The sequence below is a fragment of the Ichthyophthirius multifiliis genome, assembly GCF_000220395.1.
Source record: "Ichthyophthirius multifiliis unplaced genomic scaffold scaff_1120509251058, whole genome shotgun sequence".
NCBI classification, from domain to species: domain Eukaryota; phylum Ciliophora; class Oligohymenophorea; order Hymenostomatida; genus Ichthyophthirius; species Ichthyophthirius multifiliis.
In genome coordinates, this window is record NW_004086243.1 from 1,246 (window position 1) to 16,137 (window position 14,892).

General features: G+C 16.7%; 1 protein-coding gene across 1 annotated transcript, besides 26 other annotated features; it reads right to left on the minus strand. All coding sequences in view use genetic code 6, as the record gives it.

Moving 5' to 3' along the window:
* Window positions 1–829: 829 nt before the first annotated feature.
* Window positions 830–892: a microsatellite.
* Window positions 893–901: 9 nt separating this feature from the next.
* Window positions 902–949: a microsatellite.
* Window positions 907–950: a microsatellite.
* A 902-nt stretch (window positions 951–1,852) lies between these two features.
* Window positions 1,853–1,916: a microsatellite.
* A 365-nt stretch (window positions 1,917–2,281) lies between these two features.
* Window positions 2,282–2,334: a microsatellite.
* Window positions 2,335–2,631: 297 nt separating this feature from the next.
* Window positions 2,632–2,656: a microsatellite.
* A 652-nt stretch (window positions 2,657–3,308) lies between these two features.
* IMG5_135970 (hypothetical protein) lies at window positions 3,309–5,338 on the minus strand (the record flags this gene model as incomplete). Its single annotated transcript, XM_004031822.1, has 6 exons — window positions 3,309–3,331; window positions 3,481–3,977; window positions 4,323–4,344; window positions 4,516–4,593; window positions 4,771–5,186; window positions 5,289–5,338. 6 exons carry the CDS (start codon window positions 5,336–5,338, stop codon window positions 3,309–3,311), a joined length of 1,086 nt encoding a protein of 361 aa, XP_004031870.1.
* Window positions 5,339–6,021: 683 nt separating this feature from the next.
* Window positions 6,022–6,052: a microsatellite.
* Window positions 6,053–6,989: 937 nt separating this feature from the next.
* Window positions 6,990–7,022: a microsatellite.
* Window positions 7,023–8,233: 1,211 nt separating this feature from the next.
* Window positions 8,234–8,268: a microsatellite.
* A 205-nt stretch (window positions 8,269–8,473) lies between these two features.
* Window positions 8,474–8,512: a microsatellite.
* A 1,374-nt stretch (window positions 8,513–9,886) lies between these two features.
* Window positions 9,887–9,960: a microsatellite.
* A 26-nt stretch (window positions 9,961–9,986) lies between these two features.
* Window positions 9,987–10,047: a microsatellite.
* Window positions 10,048–10,724: 677 nt separating this feature from the next.
* Window positions 10,725–10,768: a microsatellite.
* A 19-nt stretch (window positions 10,769–10,787) lies between these two features.
* Window positions 10,788–10,826: a microsatellite.
* A 1,113-nt stretch (window positions 10,827–11,939) lies between these two features.
* Window positions 11,940–11,987: a microsatellite.
* Window positions 11,988–12,446: 459 nt separating this feature from the next.
* Window positions 12,447–12,495: a microsatellite.
* Window positions 12,455–12,486: a microsatellite.
* A 118-nt stretch (window positions 12,496–12,613) lies between the features above and the next one.
* Window positions 12,614–12,656: a microsatellite.
* Window positions 12,657–12,714: 58 nt separating this feature from the next.
* Window positions 12,715–12,773: a microsatellite.
* Window positions 12,715–12,775: a microsatellite.
* Window positions 12,731–12,785: a microsatellite.
* Window positions 12,733–12,783: a microsatellite.
* A 1,228-nt stretch (window positions 12,786–14,013) lies between the features above and the next one.
* Window positions 14,014–14,053: a microsatellite.
* Window positions 14,054–14,239: 186 nt separating this feature from the next.
* Window positions 14,240–14,291: a microsatellite.
* Window positions 14,240–14,308: a microsatellite.
* Window positions 14,242–14,300: a microsatellite.
* Window positions 14,309–14,892: the final 584 nt, after the last annotated feature.

A 14,892-nucleotide genomic window follows, 5' to 3' on the forward strand; every position in this document is an offset into this window, starting at 1 on the left:
TTATCACTAAAGAGTAAATCATAATCACTCTTTTCCTATAATAAAAATATTAATTTTATCATATAAGCTTCTAAACATTAAGGATTATATGATTATATTTTTTCCAAAGCATCTTAATCAGAATTTTTAAGAAAAAATGTCTGTAAAAATACTCCACAATCTTAACATTTTTTCATCTTTTGTTCTTAAAATTTTATTAATTATTAACTGTATAATTTTAATACACATTTATGATTTTAAAATCCTTTTAAATTATTAAAGTCGTCTTTTCTTAACTCAAGTTATTATATTACCTTTTTAATATTTTAAAATTTTTAAAAAAATATATTTATTTTTTATAAAATTTAACATCATCCATTATATCTTCATCCTATTTTTATTTTAAAATAGGAGGATACTTAAGAACATATTTAGCAACTTTTTCTATTGTAGATGCTTAAACAATGATTTAATCTCCTTTTTATTAAATAGAATGAGTATAAATATCTTCTATAAATGTATAAGCATTAGAAATTTTAATTTTTTTATCATTTTATCCAACAAAACGAGATAGAATTAATAATTTATTTTAAATTTAAAATTCAGATTTTATAAATGAGCTCAAAGTTTATTTATGTGGTTCATTTTCTCTTTCTAAATTTATATTATTAAAAAATTGATAAAGTAGTATTTATACCTATTTCTTCATTTCTAATATATTATTACAAAAACGTTAAAGTTGATTTGTAATTTCTTGTATGAAATCTAAATAAATAAAATATGATTAAAAAAATATTTTAATATATTGAAATTATAATTATATAATGAACTAAAAATATAAATATGTAATAATATAAAAATAATATAAAATAAATATATATATATATAAAATAAAATATTAAATATATATAAATTTTCATTATATTATTTTATATATTTTTTATTTTTTTTTATTTATTTTATCTATTTTTACAAATATTTTTATATATAAATTTATATTTGCATTATTTTATATTTTTAATTTTTTTTATATATAAATTACCCTCCTTCATTTTTAATAAAGTTTTCTAATTTTTCGTAAAAACTTATAAAAAATAAATCTATATAAAAAAAATAATCAAATTATACAATTTTAATTACCTAGAATTATAAAATTAATTTTTTCTTTGAATTCTTCTCCTATTTTTTAAAATATAATTTCTTTTAAGTAAATAACCAATTCTCTAATTTTATCTTAAATAAAGCACTATTTCTAATTTTCATTATAATTTATATTTACAAAAACATGTTTATTAATAAAATTCTCAACAAAATCTTTTAAAAATGTTACATTTTTATTTAATTATTGCCTTAGTTAATCTTCGTTTTATAACTAAGATTCTAATTCAGTTTTTTCTACTGTAAAAAAATATTCTAAAAGATAATTTTAATTCTAAACATCTTTTATATATTTATCAATCGTTTATTTAAATCCTTTAACAAGTTTTCTATTAACGAGTATATTTTAAGAAAAACACTCAAAAAAATGCACAAACAACTTGATAAAAGTATAAATAATTGATTATTCTTTATCTTAACTTAAATTTGCAATTGTGTATATTCTACCATGATTATTTTTTAAATCAATAGTTAATATTTTTTTGCAAACTTCTACATAAAGCCTTTGTTTTCTATCATCATTTTCTAAATCACCAAAAGTTTCTTTTACTAAAATAATAAAATCATTTTAATCCATTTTATTATTTTCATATATTTTTATTAAATAACAAGGATGTAATTATAAAGATGTAAAAAGCAATCTATAACAAGGTTTATTAAAAAGATCTTTAATATCATCAAATTAATTACCAACAGAAAAATAATATGTTCCTAAATTATTATTATTATTATTATTATTATTATTATTATTATTATTATTATTATTATTATTGTTATTAGTTTATTTATTTAATGTCTATTTAAATTTTTATATAGTTTTATATTTTATATCAAACGGTTCTGTTGCAATTCTTTTAAATATTTCTGAAGCTGCATTATTTTTAAATCTTTTCTAAATATCAATTAATAATTTATAGTTTTCATATTATTTCTATATTTAGCCTTATATTTATGAAACTTTATCATGCAAAGTCTAAACAATTTCATCATTAAAAAGATTTACTTATCCTTTTATAGCTGTATATAAATCTGGTTTTTCTTTCATCATTACTACCTCATATAGTGATTTTTTGAATGGATTTTAGAAAAAAAGTTACATAATTCCTATTCCTGGAGTAATTTCTCCTTATGATAATTTTAAATTATTTTATTATTAATTTTAATTTTATTATGTATTTTAGTTTTATAATTAATTTTTTATTTCATCACTATTTATATAGCTTATATTAATAGATTCATTGAGTTTTTATTTTTCATCTTAATTTTTACTTACTTATTTTCTATTTAAATCTAATTATTTAAAATTACTCTCCTTATTAATCTATGATCTTATTTTAGATTATTAATTCATTAATATAAGTGTTGAATTTCTTTAAGTAGATTGCTTTTAATTAATTTTTTATTTGTTCATATTTTCTTTTTTATTGATCATTTAATATTCATCATCTAAATAAACACCTGATTTTCTTCCATTTTTAACTTATTTTTATACATTGTTTTTTTTTTATGTTTTTTTTTTGCTATTATTCATAATATCATCATCATCTTCATTATCTTACTATTATAAATTATTATTATTTTCATCTTATTATATTAATTAATTATAAATTTCCCAATCTATTGAGTCAGCAATTTTTTCTGGTTAACTTTTCAAATATTAATCAAGCTAATCACTCAAAAACTTATTTAAATAATGGCAAAAATGAGGCTTTGGAATTAATTATTCTAGAATATTTTTTTTACTTTAATTTTTATTGTCATCATTATTATCCTCGTCTTTATTCTCGTTTTAAATTTCCTATTTTTCTTATTAAATCCTGTCATAAAACTCATAACCTTAACAAAGTCTTCCAGTATTCAAATCATAACCCCATGTATATAATTGATTTTTAGAAATCAAAGCTGCATGGTTTTTCGAAACCGCCACTTTAGTAATTTAAACCAAATTCGTCTCTAATCTTCCATACAAAGTAAGAGTCTTATCCATTACCATATCATATGATAAATTACTATTTTTATTACATTCCTCTTCAAAATACTTATCAAAAACTCCCCAATACATAATAGTCTTATTAGTAGTCACAACAATCGAATATTTATCTCCTAAACACACGTTTTCTACCAATAAGCCCGAAGCTTTTAACTTCGGATGAATAGTAGGTTTAATAAACTCATAATTTTCCTAAGAATTTTTCTTATTATTAACGTCTTTTTTTTCCGGTCTTTACTATCCAAAATACCTAAAAGGTCCCCAAATAATTAAATTATGTTCATCATCAATAGCCGCACTATGATGATATCCTGCACTAATATCAATGAAATTAAAATTAGTTTATAATCTACATGGCGTATCTAAATTATCTTTATCTCCATGTCCTAGTTTGCTTTCCCATCCATTCCCCCATGTGTATATAACTTTTGTTTCTTTAGCTTCTAAATATTCATATTCGTCTTAATTTTATTCTACTTCCTTATTAATTGCTAAAGCCATCGAATGAGTACTTCCACAGGCTATTTTTACCACTTTTGCCTTTATATTAATCTCCTAAGGGGTCATAAGTATTGTATTTCTGATACCTAAACCCAGTTTTCCATCTTTAGAAGACCCGCAAGCAAAAATACGTCCACTTTCAGTTAAAAAAAGGGAATGTTCTTCCCCACAAGCTATACTTTTCATTAAATTACCATCCAAACCTTAAACTTTACTCGGTTAGTCTACGAAGTTACTAATCCCGCCAATTCCTAATTATCCCTCTTTATTCCTACCCCAAGCATATATAATTCTTTTCTGTTCAATAGCCATACAATAATCAGCTCCAGCAGCTATATATGTGATAATCCTATTATTTTAAATATCGAAATATTTAACTAAAGTCGGAAAAGATTCTCTTGGTAATTCTTCCGCAAAAATATTAATTTTTGCCTTATCTAGGTCCTAATATTGTTCATTAGCCTCCTAACTACTACACCCATGTTGCCCCATTAAATTGTTTCCCCATATATATATTTCACCTGCATTAGTTAAAGCTATAGAATGAAAAACTCCTAATTAAACGTCTACAATTTCATTTGAAATAAAATCTTTTTCACTAGCCTTATATAATTTAGTATCTTATATAGGAAAAAAAATTTCAGAATATTTTTCGCCATATTAATATTTTACTACTATTTTATTTGGAATTTACATATTAAAAGGGTTATTTTCTTCTATTTTTAATAAATAATTTTATACATAACCTTTAATTTCCCTCCCTAAGCTTTAATAAGCATTTAATCCCCATGAGATCACTCTCCCTTAATTACTTAAAGCCAGTGTATGGTGATTACTACATGCAATTTAATATAAATAACTTTCTTTAATATGTCTATATTAAACACCTTTTATAAACTCGCTGTTTAACATCATTGGATAAGGTATATTGGAGCTCTTTATATTTTATTAATCTACTTCTAAACCTAATTTATTGTTTTAATTACTTCCAAAAGCGAATATTTTCCCAACTTAAGTTATAACAAAAGTATTATTAATTCCACATTATGCATATACAATGAATTAATTTACCAAAGAGTTTATTTTCAGAGGACTTAATTGATTCTAAAAATTATTTAAACCTAATTATCCATTACTATTACATCCCCAAGAATATGTGTAGCCTTCATTAGTGAAACATACATTATGGTATCCTCCACACACAGTTGCAAGAATATTTTTACCTTCCAAATCCCCTCTTACGAGATCTGGTTGGTTAAAATTAGCCAGATTTCCTTTCCCTAATTGCCCGAAATTACCCAAACCCCAAGTAAAAACTTGACCGGTTTTACTAGTGGCTGCCGAATGGTATTATCCACATGATATATGCTATATTTTAATATTATCATTATCTAAAAAACGAACTAATTATGGAAGATGAGATGACTCCAAATGACCTAAACCAAGATTTCCATAAGAGTTGTCACCCCATGAAAAAACAAGAAAATCTTAAGTAAGAGCAAGGCAAAAATTGGTACCACATGAAATTTATATAATTCCAATATTTTATTCTAATTCGCTATTAAAATTAATAATATCACTAATTTATAAGTTAAATTATTTTGATCTCTAATATTATATTAATAAATAATATTTATATATATATATATATATATATTACTTATTCTATAATATTTTAACTTAATTATCTTTCAAGAGCATCCTCGTCATCTCTATTAAGACTATTAATACTTTTCATATATTCATCATTATCATAGTCTTATAAATGTTAATTACTTATTAAATCCTATGGGGAGTTAAGATCATTATTATCATCATAATTACTTTCTATATTCTCATTTGATAAATTTACTAATAATTCTTATTATTAAATTTGAGTATTTTCTATTTTTACAATTTACGTTTTTAAATTTCCTTAATTATTTTATTCCGTTTTTTTATTTATTTCTTATTATTGATTAAAGATCTTTCCGGCTTAAAAAACTTTTAAATAACCCAATACATTTTATTTTACATTATTTACTGATGTATATTAGTTAGAATTCAAAAATTTTTATAAGCTTTAACCTTTACTAAATAATTAAAATGAATTAACTGCTATTATTAAAGAAAAATTATATCCACAACAAACTGATATTGGAAAATATTCAACATTTTAATAGTGTAAAAGAATAGGTTAAGGTTCTGCCTTTTTTTATTTTTAATTAATATATATTAATTTTTATTACAAACTAGACTATTTCCGCTTTTGTATTTATTTATTAACCTAGTTATTTATTTATATTATTTCCCCAACCTACTAATATTGGAATTTATTATTCATCTTTTATTGTTAGTTGAGCTGAATTTAAATCATTTATTTTTTCTATTACTATATTTTTTATTATAATGTAATATATATATATATATATATATATATATATAAAAATATATTTTTCTTTATTCATTTTTAAAAATATAATCATAATAAAAAAATTTCATATTCCAATTATTTCATTTGCCTTTTTTTATATGATCATATTTTTAAAAATAAATTAAAGAAAAAAAATTAATTTTTAAAAATAATATTATGTATATAATTTTTTTTTTAATAAACAATTATTTTAATATGATATTGCTAAATTATGTGTTATGCTGCATGCAATTCTTTAATTTACTACATCTGATTATATACCAAATGAACCTTCAAAACAACTTTAAATGTATTTAAATGATTATGATATTCTAACATAATATTCGTTTATATATTAGCTTTAAGATTTATTTTACATATTTTAATTTTTTAAAGTTTATTATTTTTTTTTTTGATAATATTTAAAAAATAAAAAGAAATAAAAATTATTTATATAATTAATTAAGATTCATGCTTTTTTATAAAATAAAATATTTATTCTTATTTATCAATATCAGAAAATATATTTTATTGAAGATTTTTATAAGGGCAAATTATATTTTAAAAATTTTAAATTTCTTTTATTTTTAAGCTTAAAAATTTGCTTGCTTTTGGGAATACTATTTTTTGGGAAAGAATTTCTTAAAGTGGTAGAAATTATACTATAATATATCCCTGCAATAATTGGAATATGAAAAATGTATTATGTATTTTTATTTTTATATTTATTGTTATTCAAAGTTACGTAAAATATATTACATTAAATGAATAAATAATCTATTTTATATTTTTAATTATTTTATACTTTATATTCGTTATTCACATAATAATATATATATATTTATAACTTCATTATTATATTAGTATTTTAAGTATTTTTTATAAAAAAAATTAATTAACAAAAAAATAAATAAAATATATAAGAATATATTATGATATATTTATATATTTTTTTAAATATTATAAAATTAAAAAATAATTTTATAAAAAGTAATATTTATATCAAATTAATAAATTTTTATTTAATTATATATAAAGAAAAATATCTTTTTTTCAATCAATTATTTAATTAAAATTATTTTTCCAAATTCTTAAATTATTAAAATTTTCAAGAGCAATTAATAAATTTCCTTTTTCTAATAAAATAACTTATTAAATATGAGCTTCTTACCCACCAATAGTACCCAAAAGTTCTTTAAAAAAGGAATTAAAAACATAAAGCTTTAAACCCGAACAAGCCTATGTCGAAAAAATAAAGATCTTTTAAATTTCAAAATTATTATTAGAAACTGAATTAATATTCTTTTTTAAATGATTAACTTTTATTTCACATTAAATAGCTGACCCAGAAATAATCTAAACAACATCTTTTCCTTCAATTTTTTAATATTAATTTATGGATGAATACTTAATTCTTTAACTATCAGTTTAAATAACTTTATTTAAAATAACATCTATTCCCCAAAAATGTCCTTCTTAACTAGAAATCATAACTAATTCTTTATTTATCATTAAACTACAAATTTTATCATTTTAATCTTATGGTAGTCCTATTTTCTCTTTTTTTTCCGCTATATAATTTACCAAATTAACCCTCCATTTATATAAAAAATAATCTGTATGAGCCCACAGACATTCATGTTAAGGATGATACATGATTTTATGTATACAAAGATTATTAATATCAATTTGGAGTAATAATTAATTCTCTCCCATTCCCATTTTATCCCTATGAAACATTACTTTATTTACATAAATACTCTTTTCGTCTAAATTTAGAGAAAATACTATTACTGAATCAGTTATTAATTATAAAGAATTTGGAACATTATTTTTTTTCTTAAATTTTCCGTCTAAGCATGTCTATAAACACTAAATTTCTCCAATCCCATGTATATTTTAGATTTAATCTAATTCTAAAAGCTTATTTTTACTCTAAGAGTATTTATATAAAATCAAAATAGATTCATTACGATCATTATTTCCGCCCAAAAAATACAAAAAATCATCATCAAATAATTTTTAAAAACATTTAATATTTTTCTTATATTAAATCTCACTAATTTTTTCTAAAATAAATTCTTTTTTATTTCCCAAATATTTACATCACCTTATATAGATATACTCATAAAATGGTATTAAACTTAAACATCTTCAATATATAAAATTAAATTATTATCCTAAAATATATTACTTATATATACATTACTATCATTTTGTTTATATATTATATTTTTTTTTATATTATCATCCTATATTTTATATTAATTATCTTCATCATCATCTTCCATTAATTAATTTTTTATTTGAACACTTTTTTTATATTATTTTTTTTCACTATTATTATTTTAAATTTTAAAATTTTTTAAAGAAGTATTCATTGGAAGAGATGGTGGTGAGAAATTTAAATATTACTTATTTTAAGAATTTTATAGTTCTATATTTTTTAGATCTATAATTTCCTTTTCTTTAATATAATTTACTTTTTTTAACAATTCTCTTTGCTTTTCTTATGAAAATTTAATTTTAGATTCTTCATCAATACTCATCTTTACTTTTTATTATAATATTTTTTCTTAAATTATTGCACTTTTACTTCTTTCGTTTATATTTGGATTTTATATAATTAAATTATTTTTTTGTTTTCTAAAAAATCATCCTCTTTACTCAAAATAAATCCGAAATTTTTTTCGAATTCTTTTTAGAAAAAGCTGACTATGTTATTTTTGAAATTTTTAATTCTCCTCTCTATATCTTTATTCATATCTTTAAAAATCCTTTTAGAGATCTTCATTTCTAAATATCCTTTATGAAATTTCTATATATTTTTAGATAATTAATTATATCTATTAGTAGTATCTTTTAGATCTTTTAAAACAATCTCTATTGCTTAATTTTTTATATATTTTTCTTCCAAAATTTTAACTGATGTTGCTTTATTTAATTAAATTTATAAAGCTTCATTCATTTTTTTTTCGAAATTTATTATTTAATGTTAATATTCATTAATAAATAATTACAATTCATTTTAAGTTCCTTTCATTTCATTTTATTGAAATTATTATTTTTTTTTATTTGCTAATTCACTAAAATAATTACATTTTTATTATTTATCTCGCCCATCTATTGCCTTTATTAATGATGCATCTATTTTTTATATTTATTCTAGTTCTGATAGTAAAGTATGATCTTCTGTTTTAACTGTAAGAAATGTCTTGTAGTTATTTATTAATTAACCTAAAGGCATTTGTTGGTTATTATGAACTATTTTATGTTTTTGGTAGCATTAGTCGCATAATAATTTTTAAAAACATGTGTTTGATAAACATACATATGTGACAAAATTATTATGTTCAGGACAATAGATATCTAATTTTTAATAATCCATTTATTTTTATTATTTATTTAAATATAAACAAAAAATATTTATTATAAATATTTATTGGTATGGTTTTAATATAATTTTTAAAAATATTTTAATAAGTATAAATAATTTTTTCTTTTTATTCAGATATTTTATATAAATAGTAAATTTATTATATTATATAATTATTTAAAATATTTATAAAAATAATGAATAATATTTTTTTGTATTAAATATTATTTATTAAAAAAATTAAAATAAAGTAAATTTAAATATATATATATTTTTAAATAAAAAGTAAATTAATATATATAAATAATGTATTTATAATTATAAAAATATAAAATTAAAATTTATATAGTATCTATCAATCATTTAAATATATAGTTTTTAAATTAATAAAAAAATAATGGAATTTGATTTTATATTTTATGTTTTTACATAAAAAATATATAAAAAATTGAAATGTATTTTTTTAAATATTAAATAAATAAATTAAAATAAAATATAATAATAAAGAATTATTATTAATTATAGAAATATATAAAAAAAATATAATATTAAATTTAAAAATATGATTTTTTTAAATAAAAAATTAAAAAATATATATGTATATATATATATATAAAAATTTAATATATATATATATATATATATATATATTTCATAATCTTACATTTTTTAATTTTATAACTTTTTTTTAAAAAAAATATATTAAAATAGTTATTTTAATTATTTAAAAATAATATCATTTTATTTATATATTTATACTATTTTTTCTTTATTATAAATATATTTTTCTTAATGTAAATTATTATACATATTATATTTATAACATTAATAATTTTTTCTTTCTTTTTTAACGTAAATTTATAATTTTAATTATACTTTTTTTTTTATATCTTAACTTAAATCATATTTTTGTTCATGTAATTAAATTTATTAATTCTAAAATTCTTATTTTTTATTTATAAAAATATTATATTAATGTAAATATTGTTACTATTCATTTAATTCAAAATTCTAATTTATAAAAAAAAATTATTTTTATTTTTAAAAAAACCAAAATAATTTTTATTTTTTTATCTAAATCAGTCATTATGTTTTATTAATTTAAATAAAAGATATATTATCCAAATAAACTTTCTTTCGTAAAATCAAGATTATTTTTATTTTTTATAAACTCAATCTAGATTATTTAAGTAAATTAAATTTTAGATCAGAAAATCTATTTATAAATGTTTTGTTCAAAAAAACTTTTAATATAAATATATATATATCTGTTTAATTTATAAAATTCTATAAATTCTTTTCATATATTTATATTAATTTTTTTTCCATAAATATATATATAAATTAATTATATTCTAAATTATAATATATTTCATATACATAATAATAAAAAAAAATATTTATATTAAAAAATATTCGTATTTAAAAAAAAACACTTAGTAAATTTAACTTTAATATATAAAATCTAGTAGGATAATTTATATTTGAAAAAAATAAATATATAAAAAACTTAAATATAATCCTTTATAACCTAATGTATCAAAAACTATTATAATAATTTTAAATTTTTATAATTCTTAAAAAATAAAAAAAAAACCATAAAATATAATTTTAAAGATGGAATCTAAGCAATTCTATAATTATAGTAGAAATGTAAGCTTTTCGTAATTAAAAAACACTTATTTTACAAAGAAACATATTATTGTATTTTAAATATTGAAAAATTATTTTAATAAAATAAAATAAAATTTAAACAAAAATAATAATAAAAAGTCAATAAAAGAAATTCCATAATAATATATAAAAAACCCAATAAATTAACAAATATTATACAAGTAGAAAAGCCTTTATTAGATATTTAAATAAAATTATTTCTCTTTTATCCTCATTATATTTCTAATTATATTATTATATTTAAGACTAAAAGAAAAATTTTAATTTAGATATCATAAAAGTTTAAAAATTTGTTAATAATAAATTAATTCTTATAAATCTCAAAATAAAATCAAAGAATTAAAATAATGTTTGAATAAGTAAATTAATACAAGTTATGAATATTCTGAAGCATTTTTTGATATATAAATTTTATTTTATTTAACATTTATTTTTTGTTTATTTGTAAACATATTTCAAGTTTATAATAACAAAATTTTAAAATCTAATTATAATCAACTTATGTGCTAATTTAGTTAAAATTTATTTTTTTTATTTTATTTTATATGTTTATACTTACTATAATAAATATATATTAATATTTTTAATAGAACTATATGGTTTATAGAGAAAACTGTAATAATATTGGGAAAATAATAAGTAAATAAATAATATAAACAATAATAAAAAAAATAAAGTCAAATAAACTTATAAGAAACTTTGAATAATCTATATTAATTATAATGAAAAAAATTAGATAAATATATATATAAACATCTATTTATGTATATTTTATATTTAATTTTAAATTAAATATAATATATTTAGAATTTATTATAATTTTCATTATTACTAAAAAAAAAACGTTAATAATACATTTAAATTTATTCAATAATATTTTTATAAAAAATATTATTTAAAAAAAATAATATTTTTAACAACAATTTTTTTATATTTACAATATATTTAAATTTATCAAAAAAATGTCATAAAAAAGTGTTATAATCTTTAATACTATAAATGTATTATATAATTATTTTTATATAAATAAAATAAAAAATAAACTATTTTTTAACTTATATTCAATAATAAATTAGAAATAAGTCAATAAAATAAATTGGCCTTCAAAAGAATTCTAAGACAAATATTTAAATTCAATTGAAATATAAAAAAATTATAGTTTAATAATATTAAGTATTTTATAACAAACAAAAAAACAAAAAATGCATTTAAATAATTAATATTTAACAATAAAAAAGAGATGATAATTCATTATGGATAATTGGTAAATTTAATTAAGATATTACAGATAATTATAAAATTCCTAAATTAATAATGAATAAAACTAAAATATTATAAATTTGTACATCAGAATATCATTTTTTATGTTTAGCTAGTAAAAAGCAAATATATAAATTAATAAATATATATAATTAAAAACAAATAGATACAGGATATGTATATTCATGTGGATAAGATATAATAAAATCAGGAGTATTAGGTTTATAATAATAATATGAAACTAAAGAATTAACATTAATATAATCAATTCAAAATTAAATGTATAAAAATAAAAATAAACAATAAAATAAACAAAAAAATAAAAAAAAGAATTACATAAATATCAACATCAACAACACATTCAGGAGCATTAAATAGTAAACGAAAATATATATTAGAAAAATATAAATATAAAAATATAAATATATAAATATATAAATATATATATATATATACATATTTACTTTATAATATTATTTTATTTTTAATTTTAAGATTTCGGAAATCCTTATGTATGGGGAAATAATAAATATATGTAATTAGGTTTAGATAAATATAATTAAATTAATTATCCTAAGCCTTTAAAAATTCCTGAAGTTTAAAACAATTAATTAATTTTATGTCAAAATAACTAAACATTAATAATTACAAGTAAAAATAAATATTAATAGTATAAAATAATTAAATTAATAATTTAAAATATATAGAAGGAGGAAAAGTTTTTTTTTTGGAAAAAATTGTTTAGATGAATAAATTGTTAAAGGAAAATAAATTAATTCTTTATTATAAAATTTTTATTTTAAAGATGCTTTATTGTTTGAATAATTCACTATTATTTTATCTAATAAAGGCGATATAATAGTAGTTTATAAACATTATTAAGCATACAGGCTTACATAATTATATGATATAATTTAAATATCAGCAAGTTAAAATAAACTTTATGCTATTGCAAATGAAAATTTATTATTAGAATGGGATTTTTAAAGCATTATTAAACAAAATAATACACTTTAATAACAGAAATAAGAATTAAAACCTGAGATTTATTATTTTAATTCTTTAATACGGGAACAAAAATTCATAAACGGAAAAAATTCTTAAAAAATAGGATTAATTTTTGGTATAATTTTTATATATTATAATTAATATTAATAATAATAATAAAAAAAAAAGATAATAATGATAACTAACTGAATATTTTCGATAATTTAACAATTTAAAATAATGAAGATATTGAAAATATATACATAGATTAATATAAACTAAATTACTAAAAAGAAAGAAAAGGGTTTTTTAGTCTAAGTTCTATAAAAGAGATAAAAATAGAAAAAAATCCTTTAAATTAAATAAAAACGAATAATTTAATTAATAAATCACCTTTTCCGAATACTTATTTAAATATAAATAAAAATAATATAGAAATAAAAAAATAAAATGAAGAGAAAATTAATATATTTTAATAATAAAAAAACTTAAATTGTTTATATTAAAATAATTAATAAAAATTAATATAATTATAATTAAGAAGAAGTTCCATTTACTCTAATGAAAAGAAGTACAAAATATTATTTTTTAAATTTATAAAAAAAAAACAAAAAAAAGAGATGAGTATTCTTAAAATTTTAATAAGAATTAATTTGAAAAAAATAGATTAAAAATTATAATAATTCAAATTTAAATAATAATAAAAAAGAATAATTAAAATAGAATAATAAGAATAATAATATATTGTCTATAAAAGATGAAATTTATTATTAATTTATAAATAAAAAAAATAAAATATCTTATATGAAATAAATAGAATATTAAAATTCAAAAAATAAATAAATACATAATTAAAATGATATATCTAATAACAGTATTCTTTAATGTAAAAATATAAATACAATAAAGAGAATTTCATTATATAATAATAATAAAAATAATAATAATAATAATAATAAAAATAATAATAATAACAAAAATAACAGTAATATATTTAATGATTATAGTATTAAACATAATAAAAGTAAAAGTTTATTTATTTAAAATAATTTAATTAATTGTAATATTTTAGATACTAATAATAATATCTTTTAAAACAACAATAATAACAATATATAAGAAATTAATAATAATAATAGTATCTTTAATATAACTTATAATAAAAATATTATATTTAATAATTAGAAATACCTATAATAAAATTCTAATTAAGATAAAACCATATAAAGAAATTTACTAAAATAAAAATTAAAGAATTTACTATAAGATTTTTCAATTTCAAAATCAAAAAAACGCGATAAAACCTAATAAAGTTCACCCATATTTGGCAAATATTAAGAATAAAATAAAAACTAGGAAACAATAAAAGGCATAAAAAATAAAATCAATTTAATAGATTAATAAGAAAACAACAAATAAATAATTAAAAAAACCAAAAAATTAAAAAAAATTTCCGAAAGTAAAAATCTTAATAATTTTTGATTTTCAATTAGAAAAATTCATCTAAAAATCGATATTTTTCATGTTTTTCGAAATTTAATTAACAAAAAGATTTATATATTTAAAAAAATATCA